Below are 21,115 nucleotides of genomic sequence, written 5' to 3'. Positions count from 1 at the left end.
TTACGGGTTGGTCGTTATGGTAAAACAACCCAAGTGAAATACATTACCCACTCTCACCCCCTTGCCCCCTTACTTATGTTGCGGCGGCACACTTTGCTGTGTGCCGCCGACTCGCTGTGTCCCTGCGACGCCTGTTCCCATTCACTTCCGTGAAGCAATGAGCTGATCTAAAATGAGGTGGATTCCGAGGGAGGACACATGAGTCTCACTGAGACGCGCACCGTGTGGGGAAGTGCAAAGGATAATACTTATCTGCTGAGAAGTGGGTCCACAAAGACCCCGTCCATGTCAAGGGGGCTCTGCAAGACCCCCCACACATGGCAAGAGGCATTTCCACCCAGCAGTCCTAAAGTCCACCAGGCTGGCACAGAACCGGACAGCAAAACCTTTTTTCATTGCCTGCGTGGAGTGGTTTTCCTTCATTTACTCCACCCCATCGGGGCGTTATCAGCTGGCAGGAAAAGCTAGAGTTAGCGTCTATTGCAGGGCACAATAATCTCTTTCCTAACTGGTCCCCTGCAAGACTCTGGATGAAGAAAATGTTCACTTTCCTCATGACATCACTGAAATCATTGTACACACGTATAGGGTGAACTGTGAATCTCTGTGACCCTCCTCTTGCCCTGCCAGATGAAACTTGTCCCACAATAATAGGAAAAGCAGGAGAAACATGGCTATCCCCCAGAATAAGAGTGGGATCTCAATGGATTTTGAGAAATAACTGAGAAAGGAAGGAGTATGAACAGTTATCCCCATCCTCTGTAAATCTAGGCCCAGGTAATGCCACCTAATGTCCACAGAGCTGTCTCTTTCTTGATGACATGGCACAGGCACCCTGACGCATTCTCCATCCCCTCGTCCATATGTGCAACATGAAAGAGGTGAAAGAACAGATGGACAGCACAAGGTCCCCGGAAGCAGAAGCGTGATGGCAGAACTCATATCCTGCCCTCTGAAAGAACAAAAGTACTCTCCCCGGGTGTGCCCTAACATTTGCGCCTCCATTCCCCAAGCTCTGATGGCTTCTTGAGAACACCGCTGGGAGCTGTATTCCAAGTGTATAGAATTCCAGAAAGAAAGCAGACCTTTCCTTTCATTGCATCCTCATGAAGAAGCAGACTCTAATTTGACATCCCCCCAAAGCCCTGCCATGTTGGGTATCAGTTCTACCCACAAACCAGACTGGGCAGAAACTCTGCCCTTGAGACGGACGTGCCAGTATCATCGCTGTGGACATGGGCTACCTTTTCACTATAGCTGTGGCTCTGGGTGAAGCATGATTTCTCATCAGGGAACCATTTTTAGTTTATCTTTTTGCTCTCATAATTCCTATACATTGAGGTTCCAGAAATGGAAAACCGAGTACACATATATTTATGGGGGATCTTTTTTAGGAAACTCAATGAATCGGTGGCTTCTTATGCCCCTAATAGCTGTGCCTTCTTGCGTATGAACATGATGCAACATACAACCGCAAAATCAAATAACAGGACAGGAAAGCCCATGCATTCTGGATAGGGGTTCTCCAGAGAGAACTTTGGCACTTCTTGGGAGTCATGTAAAGAGTTAAACTGCCATCAGTTGCTGTGTAGAGACTGTGTAAGCATGCATCTATGCATGCCCGAGTGTTCACTGGGTTTAGTCCCATTAGTGCACTGTGCGCTTTTCCCCATACAAACCCCAAAATATACGAAACAAATGGAAAAATGACAAGAATCTGTGTGGTGGAGCCAAACCCCCTATGACAATATATGATCTATTTATGAAGCATGGATGCTTACACACAACTGGGGAGTGAGCAGAAAACACATAAACATCCACGCAAGATTTCACACATGTATAACTTGCATGCATTTTTAAAAGCAGACATTGGGGGTCATTACGAGTTAGGAGGTAGCCATGCCGCTGTTAGCGGCATGGCTAACCCCTTACCGGGTACTGGGTCCAGGTTCCTTAAATGAGGAATTACCTGGCCATTCCAACCTTGGAGGACCCAGTAATTCCTCATTCAAGGAACCCGGACCCGGTACATCCCCTTTCCCATTCGAGCCCCCATAGGGCTCAATGGGAATGGGGAGCATGCTAACAACGGGCCCGTTAATAACAGGCCCGTTGTTACCAGGCAGCCTTAGCGGGTCCCGCGAGGAGACCTCGTAATCGGGCGGTAAGGGGTTGACGGCTCTGGCACCTTTACCAGCGCCATTAACCCCTTACCATCCAACTCATAATGACCCTCATTATGATCCCAGCCAATATGATCCATCAAGACGTTTTTGTCTCTTCTGCTTGTACTCCTTGTTAATCCACCTGGTCTCCTGGTTGTGGGGATTTATTAATGGCCTAAGTTCTGACACACTCAAAATGGTTCCCTATGCCTTCAAGGGAGTGTAGGATCAGACCGAGTCACAATGGCTGTTATGGGTGGGTAGAAATGGCCACAATTTTAGGAAACAGGGTTTTGATGGCCATATTTCCTTCCCACACCATCATGCTTCTTATATCTATTGAGTAACAGGAAAAACATTTGGACCAGAAATGGTTGGAGAGTAGGTGACGGAGATGACAGAGGCAGTCTGGGGGAAAGGAAGGTCCATATGTGGATGAGAGTGAGCTGGTTGGTGAGAGGGTAGCATGGAGGGACATGGACCAAGGACAGAGACAAGGGACAGACGTAACTAGACTGTGCAAAGGTGGCACAGTGCCATTATAATTGGTCCAACCTCAGTTAAAGTGCAGTTAAGGTGGATTAGATAGATAGTTGCACAGGGTCCAGGCTCTCCTGAGCTGTCAGATTATGTTCACCTGTAATCGTTTTCCATACACAGATGTTCTTTAAGAACGACACATGTTGGTAAGAGTGAAAAAGAACTCTATTTGCAGCTTTTCTCGTGATATCTGAAGTTGTTTGTAGTAGAGCAGTCAAAAAAGGGTTTTTAATTAAATACTTACTCACAACACCCAACATGAAAGCAAACCACACGCAATCTCACCTCAACACCACATGACAGCTACCGACTGAAAACCCACCAACACCCAGTGACCGGTTTCTCCCGACTAAAACTGCCAACAGCACATCAAAGCTCTCTTGCTCATTTCCCGCTCGATCCGACTAACAAAGCCGCCGCCACTTGCATTGCAGACCCGCCAGAGCAGCAAGAGACCACGCAGCTGGTAACATTGCACGGTACAAGAACCTTTAACATAACATAACATAACATAAAAGACCGTCTACCAGCATTAATGGTAAGATATTTTTACCATGATTTCTTTTCCTGCATGAAGAAGATGTAAGTGTAAGGTTTCAAACCATTCAAACTGCAGAAAGGGGAATAGGAAGAGAACAGAATATACATAAATGAAAGAACAAGTTAAATGAAAAAGCCCCACATTTAGCGAAAATGCAGGTTTTAAGACCCTTTTGAATGATCTCTTCATGTAAGTGATGTGTCTTGGTACTGACTGCTTTGTTTTTTTCTCTGGTAGAGTGCAACTGCAATAGCCATTCAGAAAAATGCCACTTCGACATGGATGTGTACCAGGCCAATTATGGCCTCAGCGGCGGAGTGTGTGATGACTGCCAACACAACACATTTGGACATCACTGTGAATTGTGCAAGCCGTTCTTTTACCATGATCCGCTGCGTGACATCTCCGACCCCTATGCGTGCATTCGTAAGTCATCGTCCCAGAAATACACATGGTGATATAGGGCCTCTGTTTTGCCTATGAGTGTTTAAGCTTCAATGTTCAAGTCGACGTATTGCACCAGATTTGTGAAAGCAGATAACGGGTGCAAGCCACTGTCCTGAAACCATAATACTTGATCAGAGCCAATGTACAGATATGGGTCATTGACAGGAGCAATTTGTCACTGACGTTTACACAAAACTATTGGTGCAAAATGGCATGTTTGCACTGGTCGTCTTTGCACTTGTTGGTCGGTGCAAGTATCAACGAAAGCCTTCCCTTTAGCAGTGCACATCTCACTGCACTAGTGCAATGTTTATAACCAGGCCGAATCGAGATCCTTACATGCAAACGTCCTTCCAGAGATGCACACGTTGGACTCTGATAGTACCCATGTTGCACGGTTGTACAAAAAGGAACTTGGTATCCGTGTGACTTCCTGTACGTCAGCCTTTTTATGTAGGTTTGTATTACCACAGCATAATTTGTATTTACCCATTTAACCCATGGTGGAGAATCCTGAAATTGCACAGAGCAATCTTCATACCTCTGTGAGAGGACCAGAAGCAGAGCCCATGCTCATTATGTAGGTCTCTGCATCTGTATTAGTGCACCAGTAGGTCCACAGATGTTCTCTGCAACTGGATGCCTGCAAACAGCCATACCCTGCTTCTGATTTTAGACACATTGTCTCCTTGTGAGTATTTGGGAGTTCTAGGTCTGTGGTTCAAAGCAGCATGCAAGCTTCTCAGCTCTTCAAGCAAGTGTCTTTTCTGTTCCTCAGGGAGGTTAAGGAAAGGATCATTCTCCTTTCTAGATTATGCCGTCTTCACTCCCTTGGTGGGAAGGTTTAAGTCCTTTCAGATCTTAGATCTTCAACAAGTTGACCAACTGAGTGTGCACCTTCCACACCATATATAAACACAACCTAGCCGGGTTTGTTGTGTTGTTTCATGACCCTCTCTAGTGTCCAGGGGGTGCGGGTATACACATTCTTTTGCAGCATTCCCATGGTGCCTTGTTTCTAGTGGAGTTTCTGGGTGGACGGTGGGTGGACGATGCTGAGCATGCTGGGACGTCCAAAATGGTGGAAGTGAATAGGACTGCGCCTGAGCTCCTGGGCTGCCTTACGGCCTCCCTTGCCCTGCTGCATTAAGAAGAAAGGGCTCCCAACTATATTCAGAAATCCTTTACCTTCTTCACCCCCTGTGCTTCGAGCTCCAAGGGACTGTTTTGGGATCAGATCAACCTTTAACGGTTTCCCCCTTTGCACCTAGATGAGGCGTGAGCACATCACTTGATTTGACAAGGGGACCTTTTGGGGTTGACAGCAAATCAGCTAGATTACAATCAGCTAGAGGGGGTGTTAAGGAGAATTCTCATTTCTGTTCTAATTCTCTTCAACCTTAGAGACCCCCAGCTCGTTTGCTGGACTTTAGGACTTTTAATTTTAACACTGGGGTTAGTCAGCCCCTTTTCTCACTCTCTCATGTGTTTTGACCTGATTTTGATTATGTATTTTCTTTGTTTTGGAGTCTGACAAACTCCATAGGCATCTTCTTTTGTATGGTGACACACAGCACCTTCAGTGCAGTGTCACAGAGCAATCCTTTAGATTCCTCATAAGGTTTAAAAACCTTTTCTTGTCTGAAATACTGTTAACAGGAATAGTAAAGTGAACTTGACTTTACTTACCTTTTCTCTTTGTAGGTCCAGCACACACCATTTCATGTGGTGTGATCTGGGGTTACCTAGTAGCCCCTTATCCTACCTACTCATGTAACATTTTGTAGGTTACCCTCACTACTTTAAATGGTTGGTGGCAGTGGTTTAATGTTTCTACCATTGTGCTTTTCTACCTCAGGCTGAATCCTCAGCTGCAGTATAGCGCCCATGGGTGACCATTTTGTCAAAATGGCCCCTGTCTTCTTTTTTTGCCATTTTCTGTTTGTGAGGTCTTTTTTGGGTTTTACTCTTCACACCAAGCCAGGTTTGAGCGCTTTTTTCATTTTGCTTTTGGCAGTACTGAAACCTGCCTCAGACTCCATTGTGTCTGAAAGGGTTCCCGAAATGCCCCTGTCCTTTGTCTCTAGGAATGCCTGAATGCACCCAGTCCTGATAGGCTGGCTGGCTGTCCGTTCAGGACAGCCACCCTGCTGCTTGAGTGACAGCCTAGGCTGTACATGAATGTGAGAAACATGCTTAAAAGGCGAGGGTTTTGGGACTAGAGGCAGAGTCAACCACTGGGAAGAACACCTGGCAAAGCAAACGTGAACAAAGCTTGCTGCATCCTCCTGGACATTCGAATTGCCCGGTGAAGCCCTGCTGCTGTGCTGGTAAAGTCATTTTTCTGAACGACAAAAGAAGCTCCAGAAGGGATGGCTTCATCCCTTTGGTTAGTGAGACCAACTAACCCTGAGACGAACTCCACTGGACCATCTTTCTGTGACTGACTGTACTTCTTTGCTGCTGCAGCAACCCAGTGTCAGGAGTCTAGAAATCCACAGTCGAGTGCAACATCTGCAATCTGGCCAGAAGCTCTAGGAGTCTCCTAAGGACCCTCCAGAAGCAGGACGAAAAGAGCTTGAGTCCCTTCACCATAGTGCAGGACTCAAGGAGTGAAGGAAGCCCAACCGGTATCCAAGATCCGCGGTGGTGGTGTTTACTGTGCGCTGAAACCACGAAGTGCCGCTGATCCAAAAAGAGCCTGTAGCTGCTGCCGACTGCCGAATTGATGCTGCAGGAGTTCTCCAGACGTCCTCCCTCTTGTCCCCATGACTCAGGCTCAGGAACCCAGGATGTGCATCGCTGCAACCAGACAGAAGCCAGCTGGATGACTCTTCTTCTAACCATATGTACTGTTCAGACGTGGGGTACTTACCTTAGTGTCTTTATATTTGCTCTTCTCAGTTGAGACTTGCTGTAGCTACTTTTGTTAGAGTTGATTTCAGCTCTTCCCACCACAAGTGTAACAGCTTGTGACCGTACAGTGATTTTCTACAAAAACTCTCTAACGTTGTGCAAGACTTTTTATCTAAGAAGTGCCTCAGCTCCATAGACTGTGCTCCAATTGACCCTGGCTGTCCTGGCTCACCGCAGACTCTTCTAGTCCAATGACATTTATATTTTCTGTCCCTCAGAGGTCATAACTTGGTTTTAAACTATTGTTGCTGGGAAAGGTTTTGTCTAGACTTCATTGAAAGATTTAAGTATACTCACATGCCCTGAGAACCTGTTTAGCCTTTTTCCTTCCTTTAACCTTTCCTTTCTGCAAACCTCAGAATCTGCAAAGTGCACTAGTGATATATAAATGCCATTACTGTCCTAGTTAGTGAAGTCACCTCTGGTGTGTGGGAAGTGTGTAAAAAGCATCTCTAAAATCCACTAGCTTTGTGCTGATTCAGGAAAAGCATTTTAAACTATATTTGAGTGTTACATGTCTTGCCCTTTTTAAAGAATGTATATTTAAAAACTGATGTTAAATAAATAAATAACTACTTATAACTGAAACCTTGAGTATAAGTGTTACTTGGCTTCTAGTATTTATGAATTTCATTGGTACAGCTCTACAGCTCACATTAACCCCTCTTGTGCTAGGCCTGGCTGCTCAGTCACACTGCCAACTTGTGTAGTACAGGCCTATACCGAAAGAGGGGTTATAATATGATATGGCATTTGTAACGCGCCTATACACAAGTGTTACAAGGAGCGACAAGGGCAAGGAAGGACAGAGACAATGATCTTTCTAGGCCAAGTGACATTGATTTTGCGCAAGTGCAGGGGGGAGGGGAGGGGAAAAGTGCCCGGGGAAAGGGTAGGGGGCAGTGCTGTACATGGGATCAAAACAATAACAAGAAGTGCGGCCGGCAAGTGGCAGGTGCAAGGGTAAGTGCAGACAGCAGGTGTTCAAAAATGCAGGTAGGGGGGACTGTAGGGTTACAGATTCACACCCAAGTGCAAGGGTTGCCGGAAGGCAGTGCGGGTGTGCAACTGGATGGGCAGGTACCTGGGTCCGAAATCAGAGGATAGTCAGGTGACCAGTGCAGTATCAGGCAGGAATTCAGCAGGGGAGAGGAAGGGAGAAGGCAGAAGCAAAGAGGAGGGTCTTGAGGTGCTTCCGGAACTGGAGATGGTGTTCTTCAAGTTTCAGAGAGGCAGGCAGGCTGTCCCAGAGGAATGCCCCAGTCGAAGAAAGATATCAACCACCAATTTGTTGCTTGGAAAAGCGACTGACCCTGAGGGAGTTGGTGGTGGAGGAGTGAAGAGCTCGAGTAGGAAGGTATTTACGATGAGAGAGTTGGAGGTATTGAGGACCCAGGCCCCAGAAGTTACCTACTACCAAGAGGACAAGTGTGGTGTAGTCTCCCACAGGGTTACTACATCAATTCTTGCCTAACATGGGGGTGTTTTCTTAGCCTCTGCATTCTGTGTAATGTCACTGATGGCTTCAATAATTCAAGGATTCAATTATGTAGTTTAGTTATTTTATTTGTGTGCTTCACAGTTGGGCTGATGATGAACTAACTACACAAAGGCCAGACAAAGGGGTATCTCTGGCCTAGCCGTCAAGCTCTCAAGGGCTCTTCCTTTTCTTCCCTCTCTCTCTATACGAATCTCACCTTTTACTATCTACTCTCACTCTTTCCTATCTCCAACTCTCTCTTTCTCTATCTCTCTCTTCTGCCACTCACTCTAACATACACTCTTACAACAACCAGTCTATTCACTCAAGTGTGGCACCAATCTCTGTCACGCACAATACATTACCTGCAGTTTCATCCTATCTCCAGCAACTCCTAGGCACTCCACTCCTACTTCAGTCCTCCACCTGGCCTCCCAGTGCACCGGCTCACCTCCTGAACTCACCCGAACACCCGTCATCCAAGTACGAGTCTTTTATATGCAGGCTTTCTTGTCTCTCTTCCTGCTCCCTCTTCCCATTGGTCTTTAATAGCACGTGTCCGCTAGGCCAATCTGCCCCTCTGCCTTTCAGGGATTGGGTTACAATGATATGCAGTGTTAAAATCTCTACCTAGCCTCTATTGCAATGAATGCGTCCAGTGCATTTTATATATATATACATATATATATATTGTACCTTTGTACCTTGTTAATTTGTGGGATACAGATTAAACCAGTTATTGGTTTTGATGATATAAGCACTACAATGAGCTGGCCCTGATGAAGGACACATACTCCGAAATGCATAGGCCAAATAGAGCTCATTTGATGCATCTGCCAAACCAGTGATGTATAACTGTAGAGCATTAAGGAAATAATGAATAAAACTTTATATTTTAAAACGAACATCAATAAGTCTTCTGAAGAATTATCATCTGCAACTGATCAATAACAAGCAGTTATACCACTTTGTGGTAATTGGGAGTGCAGCCCGCACCGCTGGCTTCACAGCCTTAGTGTACATTTTTTCTCACTATAGTGAGCCATTTCACGGAGGCACCTTACCAGCGCGTTTGCACCCCGTCTTTAATCGCATTCACATTAGACAAGTTGAATGAACTACTCATGAACTGTGGTGGTGCACGTTCACCTCAACCATATTAACATTGCCACTATCTACATTCTCAAGTATGTCATCCCGTACTTTGATCAGTGCCGTCTCCGTTCCACGTCCCGGCCTGAAGCCGGACTGGAGTGTATCAAGAATACTGTTCTCTTCCAGATGCTTTTGGAGTTGCATGGTCACAACCTTTTCTAGAATCTTAGTAGTGCACACCAGCCCAGCAATAGGGCGGTAATTAGCCAATACATGGGGATCCAAACTAGTTTATTTTTTTAATAGCGGTGTCAAGTATGATTTCTTTAAATCCCGTGGCACACATCCCTAAGCCAGCGATGCCTTAACAAAGGTTTGCATTGGTCCGCTCAGGACATCTGCATGTTTTTTGTGCTTGGTATGCGGGGATAGGATCATAGCTATGATTTGTTGGTTTTAGTGCACCAATTTGGTTTTTGATGTTCTCTGGTGGTATGAACCCTGTGAAAAACTGACAAGAACAGAAAATATATATCTGAAGAGGTTACTCAGATTACTGAACAATATCCCTTTTACGTCTAAAGCTCGATGTTATAGATGTGGGCAAAAAGATCAAAGTAAAGCGCCTATTTTACTGGATCAGATTGTGGACTGCTTCATCACATCTAAAACTAGGCATGGTTTTGGGCTTAGCAGACTTCCAAGTTAAGTTTATGCTTTCTCTTGCCAGAATCCGATGGAATTGATAAGGTCTGTGGTGTAACAGAGTTCCGTGTAATATTAAGTCATCCTCCTAAGACCTGTGGGCATACTTTTGAAGGAAGATGCCATGGAAAGCTGTTACACACTTTCTCATGAGCGCATACTCAGGGTCCATGCATTGCTGCTTCTGAAGGCTGCCATGTCACCTTCCAGGGGCTGGTTTGTTTTTGTACTGTGCACAGCTGAATTGTATTTGTATCCACGCTGTAGTTGTCGGTGATCTTGTGTCGCCTCCAATGGGCAAGACATCTAGCGTGGGGTTAACCACTCACACCACCTATTAACTATAAAACACAGGTGGAAATTGGGGTTATTTGGCAAAGCACGTGTCCTTGCAGAATCCACCTTGATTGTGTTCAACAAATGAAAATAAAAAAAACTCAGGAGAGTTGATAATGCAGGTGGCATTGCGAACACTATGACATTTTATGTCATTTCCTCAGTGCAAATATGGGTTTTATCCGTGGTTTCTCCTTTTTTTCCTAGTTGCTTCTCAGCTGTCGGTATTAACTGTGTCCAGCAGAGGGTGGTAGTGTGACATATTTTCTTCTCGACGGATCATATTTCTACAGGTTGTTTCACGAGGAGATTATCTCTTTACTTGCTCGTACCATTGATATGCGCATGTCTTAAACAGATCATTTTATTTCTTAATACTGAGATTCTTTTCTATTTGTCATTTGCTCTCTGGTTCCAATCAAAGTAGATCAGAAATCACACACCAGCCCCTAACATGACCCAATGTACTGATCATTCTATTACTCGATTAGAATTTGATGCATTAAATCGGAATGTATGTTATGTTTATGGAACATATTGTGTGTGTGTCCCATGCCGAACTAACGTGTCTTTAGAGAAGTTCTTGTTTGTCCACTGTCGCATGGAAATGGCAAGGCTAAATATTATTGAACAGGCTTTCGAAGGGGTTCTTGGCAAGGTGTCATGAATCGCAGGGTGTGTCCCTTTTGGGCTTCATGGTCCCTGTCACAACGGGCTTGTACACATTAATACTTCCAATATGGCCGTCCAGCGTATTCCCTTCTCGCTCCATGCGTTGGAGGTAGCCTTTCTCTATTTCTAGACCACGCCTTCCGCGGCTCCGCGCGTCTCAATGCTATTGCGAAGTAGCGACCAGACGTGTGCTCCGTAGCTCGCGGTTCTTCTCCTTTTCCACACCCGCTTTCCCTTCCTTGACCTCCCCCTTCTTCTTACCTCCTGGATTCGAGTTCTAGCGAACTTGCATTGCCTCCTGGATTCCTGGATTCGGGCTCCTGGAAAACTGAACGCATTCTGGATTCGGCAGGGACACGGACAGCCTTCTTTAAAACCCGCTCCATCCGTAAGAAGGCATCAACCAAGGACCCGGTAAAGAACGGACTTAGGTGAGAAGGAGGGAACTCCTTGACAGTTTGAGACGCCACCCGATCGAAAGCGATATCGACATGGAGGCTGCCGTGCAGGAACTGATGCGTCGTATGCAGGAACTATCAACCGAGGTACAGAATCTGAAAGCAGAGAACGCCGCTCTCAAACAATTGGTCCTATCCCGGAATTCTGCTACAAAAGAAAGTGTTATACTGGGCGGCATCGTGGATAAATACGACGGCTCAGCAAAAACCCTTCGTGCATTCCAGGATTCGTGCTTGGTTCACTTTACCTTCAAGCCTTACTACTTTGCGACCCCCAGGGCCAAGGTGGGTTTTATAATCTCTCACCTTTCCGGGAATGCCTTAAATTGGGCCACTCCCCTCGTTAACTCTAGTGATGCCCTCTTGGATGATTATGATGGGTTTATATGGGCCCTTAAAGGCATGTTTGACTGCCCTGAGCAGGTCTACAGCGCAGAAGAACGCTTGTTAGATTTTCAGCAAGGGGCCCAGGATATGCTCACATATGTGACCCGATTTAAACAACTGGCAAAGGAAGCTGACTGGTCCACTGAGGCAAGTTTTACCCTGTTCAGGAGAGGATTGAACGAAGAAATTAAGGATGAGCTGGCCAGAGTGGCACGATCAAGCTCGTTCCAGGCACTAATGGATCTTGCCATGCAGATTGACTTCCGTATCCAGGAAAGGAAGTCAGAAAAGAAAAAATCCAGGGGAACTCCTTCCAAGGTATCATTTGAGGGTACCCCAGACCGGACATCAACCCAAGCCCAGTCACGGAATCCGAGCCCATGCAGATTGGGGCCTTTCGTGGACCCATATCTCCACAAGAGAGAATGAGGAGAATTCATACAGGCTTGTGCATGTACTGTGCCTCAGATAAGCATTTGGTTAGGGAATGTCCTTTAGCACCCCCTCGGCGTTCGGGAAACGCCAGCTCCCGATCCTAGATGGAGCAGAGCTTCGGGAGAGAGATGTTTGCTCCACATCCATTCCATCCTTGAGCTTTCCTGGACAAAACAATTTGGTGGTACTACAGGCCTTTTTATCACCATCCAAGAATACGAACTATTCCATTTTGGCCTTGGTAGACTGCGGAGCTATGGGAATATTCATCGATCATGAGTGGGTTGCTAAACATCGGATTCCCTACAAAACACGAAGCACCATGCAACCTGTGGAAGCTATCGACGAAGACCCCTCACATCAGGGTCCATAAGCCTGCAGACCAAGGAGATCCAGCTTTCAATAAATCACCATCAGAAGCTGATCAGGTTTGACATTATTAAGTCAGCTCATTACCCCATGGTATTGGGCATGACCTGGCTACAGAAACACAACCCATATATCAACTGGTCTGCGGGTTCTCTATTCCTAGGCTCGGAGTTTTGCATGTCTCACTGTCTATCCCTAGAACCTCCATTAAAACACCCAAAGAAACCAACAAAGGAACAACGGACACCACTAATGGTATCCAATGTCATGCAAGTTCCTGAGGCCTACCAAGCATATGCTGATGTGTTTTCGACTGCCATTGTCCAAGCCTTACCCCCACACAGACCTGAAGACTGCGCAATAGATACGGAACCCTCTGCAGTGATTCCCTTCGGCAGGATGTTCATTCTTTCCGAACCTGAGAAGAAGGCCTTAAGAGAATACCTGGATACCAACCTTGAAAATGGCACCATAAGACCTTCGAAATCTCCTGCTGGTGCTTCTCTATTCTTTGTTCCCAAGAAGGATACCAAGGAACTCAGACCCTGCCTTGATTATCGCGGGCTAAATCAATGCACCCTCAAGGACCGGTACCCGTTACCCCTGATTTCGGATATCCTGGAAGCCGTGAGAGGCGCAGTAATATTCACCAAGTTGGATCTCAGGGGCGCCTATCATTTGATCCGTGTCAAGGAAGGGGACGATTGGAAAACCGCCTTCAGAACACCCTTTGGCCATTATGAGTATCTAGTCATGCCCTTCGGACTGGCTAATGCCCCGGCAATTTTCCAACGCTTTATGGACAGGGTGTTTTCTGACATGCTGTTTCTTTTTGTTATTGTATATCTGGATGACATACTGATCTTCTCCAAGGACCCTATACAACATGAAGAGCACGTGAAGGCAGTGTTGCAGAGACTCCGAGATCATAAACTCCTGGCCAAACCTGAAAAATGCTTGTTTCATGGAACCTTCGTTCATTAACTAGGGTTTATTATTAGCCCAGAAGGAATTGCTATGGATCCTTCAAAGGTAAAAGCCATATTGACCTGGCCTGCTCCTACTTCCGTGAAACAAGTTCAATCTTTCCTGGGACTTGCCAATTTCGACAGGAAATTCATATCTAATTCCTCCGAGATAGTACAACCAATTGTTGCTCTCCTGAAGAAAGACACTCCTTTCCTCTGGTCAACACCACAAGATATGGCGTTCCAGCGTTTAAAGGCAGAGTTTACACAAGCTCCTATCTTGGCTCAACCCGATACTAGCCGTCCCTTCCTGGTAGAAACGGACGCTTCAAATTACGCCATTGGCACAGTCCTGAAACAAGAATTAGGAGATAAACTGGAACACCCAATTGCTTACCTCTCACGAACCCTGACTCCTAGTGAAACACATTATTCAGTCATGGAAAAAGAATTGTTAGCCATTCGCCAAGCCTTCACTGAGTGGCGACATTTACTTCTGGGAGCTAAACATCCAGTTCAGGTCCGTACGGACCACCGGAACCTCCAGATTCTACAGTCTTTGGAGTGTAGGAACAGTCGTCAGGTGCGTTGGGCATATTTCTTCGCCCAGTACCAGTTCCATATCACTCATGTTCCAGGATCACAAAACCTAATTGCTGATGCCTTATCACGACGACTTTACTACGAGCCCACTGAAGACAAGGCATATCCTCAGATGTTTTCCCCCACGATCTTTGTGGCCCAGGCAGTCAACCTCCTTGAAGAAATCCAAGCCCAAACCCAATCCTCTGATCTGTGGAAGGACACATCCAAAAGAAATCAATGGAAGATAAACGTCCGGGAAGGTTATTTGTTCAAGGACAATGTATTGGTCATCCCTACAAAAAAACTACAATAGAGAATAATGAATCTCTGTCATGATACCCTACACTCCCGACATCATGGTGTCACCAATACCCTCCATCTGATACAAAGGCAATTCTGGTGGCCTAGAATGAGACCCGACGTACGGCAGTACATTCAATCCTGTGTTGTCTGTAGCCAAAATAAACACGATAACTAGAAACCAGCGGGCCTTCTACTACAACCTACACTGCCAACAAGGCCTTGGGAGATTATCGCTACGGACTTCATTGTGGAACTGCCACCTTCCTGTGGGTACACCACCATCATGGTTACCATAGACTTGTTCACTCATATGGCTCATTTTACGCCCCTGCGTAAATTACCATCCTCTTCTGAACTAGCAGGAATCTTCCTGGACCACATATTCCATTTGCATGGACTCCCTTCCAAGATCATATCGGATCATCGACCTCAATACATCTCACAATTATGGAAACATCTCTGTCAATGCTTAGGGATCCAACGTGCCCTTTCGTCAGGTTATCACCCTCAAACCAACGGAATCACAGAACGTCTCAATCAAACCCTGGAACAGTATCTTCGATGCTTTGCCACCAAAGTCCAGGATGACTGGTCACTCCTGATACCCGTGGCTGAATTCGCCTACAAGAATTCTGGCCATTCGGCACTTATGATCAGCCCCTTTTATTGCAGTCAAGGATTTCATCCATCGGTCCTGCCTTCTGTTCTTCCTCAATCTACACCAGTACCTACAGTTGACTCCTGGATCAAAACCCTTGTCAACATACATAAGGCAGCCAAGGAATTCTTGGAGAAGGCCAGGAAACAGACCAAGAAATATGCAGATTCCAGAAGAAGACCTGGCCCTTCTTATGCAGTCGGTGATCAGATCTGGTTATCCTCAAAATTACTACCCCAACATCTACGGCCTAGTAAACTGGCCCCTCGGTACTATGGTCCATTTTCCATTAAAGAGATTATAAATCCTGTTTCTTATCGGATCAAATTGCCAGAATCCTGGAAGAAAATACACCCAGTCTTTCACACATCTTTACTGAAACCTTACTATCCATCCTCCCGAAAGTCCTCCAGACCTCCTCCTATACTGGTCGATGACCAATTGGAATATGAGGTATCTCGGATTTGTGATTCCAGGTATAGAAGGGGCCAGCCCTGGTTGAATGGAAAGGATATCCTCCTAGCGAAAGAACCTGGGAGCCTATCTCAAACATCAAGGCCCCAAGGCTGCTCAGAAGGTTCCACCTCATCCACCCGGGCAAACCAGGAGGGAAGGGTCTTCGGAGGAGGCATGCTGTCATGAATCGCAGGTTGCGCCCCTTTTGGGCTTCGTGGTCCCTGTCACAACGGGCTTGTACACATTAATACTTCCAATATGGCCGTCCAGCGTATTCCCTTCTCGCTCCATGCGTTGGGCGTAGCCTTTCTCTATTTCTAGGCCACGCCTTCCACGGCTCCGCGCGTCTCAATGCTATTGCGAAGTAGCGACCAGACGTGTGCTCCATAGCTCGCGGTTCTTCTCCTTTTCCACACCCGCTTTCCCTTCCTTGACCTCCCTCTTCTTCCTTGACCTCCCTCTTCTTCTTACCTCCTGGATTCGAGTTCTATCGAACTTGCATTGCCTCCTGGATTCCAGGATTCAGCCTCCTGGAAAACTGAACGCATTCTGGATTCGGCAGAGACACGGGCAGCCTTCTTCAAAACCCGCTCCATCCGTAAGAAGGCATCAACCAAGGACGCCGGTAAAGAACGGACTCAGGTGAGAAGGAGTGAACTCCTTGACACCAGGAGGCTGACCAGCACATAAATGAGAGCTTTCCTGGCTGACAGATACACATAAAGGCACTGCATGCACCTGCCTTCCCTATGCTTCAGACACCTGTATGTTATGCTATTGTGTATTTGTATAGCACCTTATATATCATTGGTATGAACTCAAAGAGCTATGGGTTGAAAGCCCTTGGGGACCGTAGTCCAGGTCAATGAAGAGAGTAGAGAAGCATAAAGTGCTGGGTGCACTAGGTATGTGTGCAGCCAGTGTGGTTTGCGCGGAGGTGGCTGCATTCTAATGCTAGGTGCAGTGCAGTGGTTGTGAAGATCAGTGGAATGGGTGCAGCAAGGTGGGGCCTCTGAGTCTGCATTCTGGCAGCCTGCTGCCTTTGTGGGAGAATTATGTGTGCATCTAGGACGATTTTTTTGTGGGGTATAGCTGCGTTCTTGCAGACTGTTGAGATGTTCAAGAAGTAGTGTAGGAATGTGTGCAGCTTGGCCGAAATTGATCGAGGGGTATAGCTGCATTCTATTGTTTGTTGGTGTAAAGTGGAGAATGAGCATATTGGTAGGAGTGAGTGTCTGTGCTTACAGGTTGGAGCCCCTGTTCCTGGCTACTTTCTGGAACCCGATGAGCTGGCCGTGTCTGTCTTGGTGGTTCGCTGTAGTGGATCTCCAGGCTGCTGCGGAGTATGTTGTGTTTTCCCAGTTGGACGGCCCATCTTCCAGAGGCTATGTTGTAGGTGTCAGAGGGCCCACTTTCTGGCTTCTTGGTCATAGTCCAAGGTGGGTGACAGAGTAATTCCGACACATCTGTGGTTAATGTATAATACTCTGAAGAGCCCAACCAAGCATAGTCGCTATGGCGCCATCGGGTGTTGGGGGTTCCCCGGCCCACTCCTGGGTAGGCCATGGATTTCTGACCTCAGCATATACTGCCCTGTGCAGGTATGACCCAACGCAATGCACGAAAACACATGTTTTATGGGACTCTGCAGAAGTGGCTCTGCGTGTCGATTCCAGAGCTTGATGCAGGTTAACAGGAGCAGGGTCAAATATGGTAGGCTGACAGGGTGCCCACGACGGTTGGTCTGCACGTCAATTTCTGGGTGGGTAAAGTTTGACAGCCGCAGGTCCAATTGCATTTTAGCTATCTGAGCAGCTAGTTACGATCTGGGAATGCAGTGGTGCACAGGAGTCTACAGATAGGCCTGCATGACAGTAGTTGGCATCTCCTCGAGTGATAGCGCTGTGCTTCCCTATGGGAAGATATGATTAAGTTCAGATTATGGGTGCTGTTGTGCTCCAGTTTCCAGGTTTATATATACAGATATATATCTCCTGGACTTAGGGCATGGGTTATGTCCAGTCAGGTGGCAGTGGGCTTGCCTGGTCATGGCATACTATTATAGTGATGTAAAGACTTAGGTATGGAGTCGTGGGCAGTTGGATTGGGAGTGCTGGGGGTGGGGTTTCTGGCCAACTTGATGGCACAAGGGGAGCTATGCCATGCCATTGTAGTCGAACCAGGGTGCAGAGAGCCTGCAGCTGCCTGGCCCAGAGTCTGATAGTCTCTTGAGCTGGCTTTCGTGCCCTGAATGTTACTATTTCTACGTGGTGATGCATTAGTTAGCCAGCTTCCGTGGCCCAACTGTTCCTTACTTTGTACATAATGCCCCTCTGGCCGAGTTCTGGCCATTGGTCGAGGATGTCACAGCCCAAGGTGGTCCCTTTCATGGTTGGGGAAAAATCCAGGGTTTCAATGTTTTGCGGAAAGCTCGGTAGTCCTGGTTGTGTCGAATGTGGGGAGGCTGCGAGTTCCATAGTGTTGGAACCCAGGTAGAGTAGCTGGACCCTCTAATCCTGGCTGAATTGGCGTCTGGAATCACTAGCAGCAGGGCCGTGCTTGACCGTAGGGTGCGTGTTGAGAGGTAGGGCATAATCTTCTCTTGTAGGTATGCCGGGCCAGCCTTGTGCACTGCTCGGTGGGAGATGCATAGGATTTTGAAAAAAAGGTCCTTCGTCCAATAGGGAGCCAGTGAAGGGTACAGAGAGCAGGCGAGATGTGGTCTCTCTGCCCTAGTGCAAGAAGGGGTATGGCGGCCTCGTTTTGGACTCTTTGGAGTTTGTTAAGTTGGTAGACTGGTGCACCCAGGTAGAAGGAGCTTGCATAGTCCAATCTGGACATGGCAATGAACATAATAGCAGCCAGTCTGTTGGGGTAGTTGAGGTAAGGGAAGATGCATCTCAAAGGTCTGAGGTGGTAGTGACAGGATTTGGATACATTATTGACCTGGTGGGACAGGGTTAGTTCAGAGTCCATTGTGCAGCCAAGGTTTTTGACTATGTTGAAGGTGGGGAGGGGTGTTCTGATGGAGGGGGGCTATGGATGTGGCTGCAGGGCTAGAGCTGTGTTGCCGCACATCATGATCTCTGTTTTTCCTGGGTTTAGAAGGAGGTGGTTTAGTGTCATCCCATAGGTCTATATCTCTGAGACAAGCTGCTAGGTCGGGTCATTGATTGGAGATAGTTTTGGGGATTCTCATGACAATTTGGGTGTCGTCAGCATAGTTATAGCTGGTGAGGTTGTGTGAGCGGATGAGCGCACGCAGAGGGGTCATGTAGAGTTTGAAAAGGAGAGGAGAAAGGCAAGCGGCTTGGAGTACTCTGGTGTTTACAGGGCTCGCAGTGGAGAGAAAAGGCGAGAGGAAAGTGATTTGTTTCCTGTTGTTGAGGAATAAGGCAATCCAGTTGAGTGCTAAGTCTTGGATTCCTAGTGAGTGGAGTCAGTCAAGGAGGACAGAGTGGTTAATGGTGTCAAAAGCTGCTGAGAAATCAAGGAGAACCAGTGCAGCGCATCCCTCAGAGTCTGCTGAGACTTTGATGTCATCCCAGATCGAGATCAGTGTGGTTTCTTTTCTGTGGCGCGGCCGGAAGCCCGATTAAGTGGGGTCTAGTAGGTTATTGGACTCTGCAAGAAGGTTGAGCTAAGAATATGCAGAGCGGTTGAAGAGTTTCGCCAGGAATCGGTTTTTGGAGATGAGCCTGTAGTTGATTGGCTGGAGGGGGTCGAGACATGCTTTTTTCAGAAGGAGTTTGACATATGCTACTTTGAAGGGTTCTGGGAAGATGCCAGAGGTGGGGGAGTCATTTGGTATGGACCTTGCCCATTCTACTGCACAGGTGGAGGTGAAGATTTCTTTGAGGAGAGAGACGGAACAATGGTCATGGGGGGGGGACTCAGAGGGTCTGCTGTTGGACAGTAGTTTGAGGAACTCCTCGCTCGAGATGGGGTTGAAAGAGTTGAAAGATGGCTCTTTGGGGGCAGGGATGGTGGACTCTCAAATAGCTGGTGTTGGGCAGGGGATGAGGTTGGACAATTTGGCATTAAGGGTGGCTGTACTGTCTAGTGCTCTGTTGTGGAAGTGTTGGGAGAGGGAGTTGCAGAGCATTTGCGAGGATGTGGTTGGGGCAAAGGTGCAGAAGAACTTCACGATTTCCGAGATGATCCTGTGGAGCTCTTTGCTGCTACTGAGGCAGTACAGGATTCTTTTATTGTAGTATGATTTTTTGGCCTTTCGGATCTCAGATATGTAGTTAAAGTGATGGTGGCCGAACACAGACTTGCTAACAGGGGTTTTGGATGCTCGCCATTTGCGCTCGAGGGCGCAGTTATGGGTTTTGAAGTGTTCCGGTGGGGCGTGAGACATTTGGGGGTAGGTCCTTTGTGGGTAGCAGCAGGGCAGGAAGGGGTGAGAGGGAGGAATGAGTCGTTGAGCCAGGAGTGAAAGGATTCGATAGGTAGTGGTATATCTGCGGTCGGGAGTGTGCTTAGTAGGGCTTCAGCCAGGTCGGGTAGTACCTTGACCTTCTTCCAGCATCTGTGTTCAAGTGGGGGGACAGGCGTGCCTTGGGTGGAGAGTGCAGTGTGCCAACTGAGACAGGTAAGGCTGAGTGGTCTGTCCAGATGAGGGGTCTGGGGCTGTACAAAGAGATGAGGTCAGATGAGCTGAAGACTGCATCAAGAGTGTGGCCTCCAGTGTGGGTGAGACCTGTGGTATGCCAGTAAAGGTTGAGTGCCTTTAGACTGTCTACCAGGGGTCGGGTCATGGAGTTGTTGGGCACATCAAACCAGATATTAAAGTCCCCCTGTAGTGTGAGAGCTGGGTGGCTGACCAGAGTGACAGCTAGTGAGTCACAGAGACTGTTTGCAAAATGTCTGTTGTATCCAGGTGGCCTGTTGATGAGTAGGAAGCTGTGTGAGAGAGTGGGTAACAGTGAGAGTCTGTCTAGCAGGGATTCGTAGTTGGCTATGCATGTCTGGGTTTCGGAGAGTGAGAAGGAGATATGAGGTTTGTGTAGGATGGCTATTCCTCCACCTCTGGAAGGTCTGTTGTGGGAGATGAGGGAGTAGTCGGGTGGGAAAGCTTTGTGCGTGAGTGGTTTGAAATCGTCTGTGAACCATGTTTCAGTGATGAAGATGGATCTGCGTGAATTTTCCATCGCGGAAAAGTCTGCGACGGAAAAGTTTGCATGAGAAATGTACGAACCACAAAAGGTTTGTACATTTCCCATGCTAACATACATTAAAAACCCCTACAAATCCACACCCCCACCCACACCCACAATACACCCACAGCACACCCACACCCCCAACACACCCCCAACATACCCCCATCCTACTTACCTTTGAAGAAGCTGAGTCCCTGCGGCGCCAGTTCCCTTTCACTTCTGTGATCAGGAACTGGCACTGCAAGGGCCTTTTCTTTTTTTCTTTTTCCAGGATGCTGCGGTGGTTTCCCCCTCAATCCCCACTCACTATACTGCAAAGTATAGTGAGCGGGGTGATGCTCGGACACCCCTGCAGCTCCCGTACATTTTTCTTCTCGGGTGTGCTGCGGGGGTGTCACCCGCAACACCCTGCTCACTATACTGTATAGCAAAGT

The 21,115-nt window shown here is 47.3% G+C and overlaps 1 protein-coding gene across 3 annotated transcripts in view; it reads left to right on the top strand.

Moving 5' to 3' along the window:
- The window catches only part of LAMB4 (laminin subunit beta 4), a 933,969-nt gene that overhangs the window by 326,621 nt on the left and 586,233 nt on the right, over positions 1-21,115 (top strand). For all 3 annotated transcript variants that reach the window (XM_069629159.1, XM_069629158.1, XM_069629160.1), the window contains one exon: positions 3,484-3,672. In XM_069629159.1, coding sequence (XP_069485260.1) covers positions 3,484-3,672 — 189 coding nt within the window. The remainder of the gene's footprint in view (positions 1-3,483; positions 3,673-21,115) is intronic.

The sequence above is a fragment of the Ambystoma mexicanum genome, chromosome 12 (genome assembly GCF_040938575.1).
Source record: "Ambystoma mexicanum isolate Mex_15411 chromosome 12, UKY_AmexF1_1, whole genome shotgun sequence".
Taxonomy (NCBI): domain Eukaryota; kingdom Metazoa; phylum Chordata; class Amphibia; order Caudata; family Ambystomatidae; genus Ambystoma; species Ambystoma mexicanum.
This window is presented reverse-complemented; position numbering and strand designations above follow the sequence as displayed.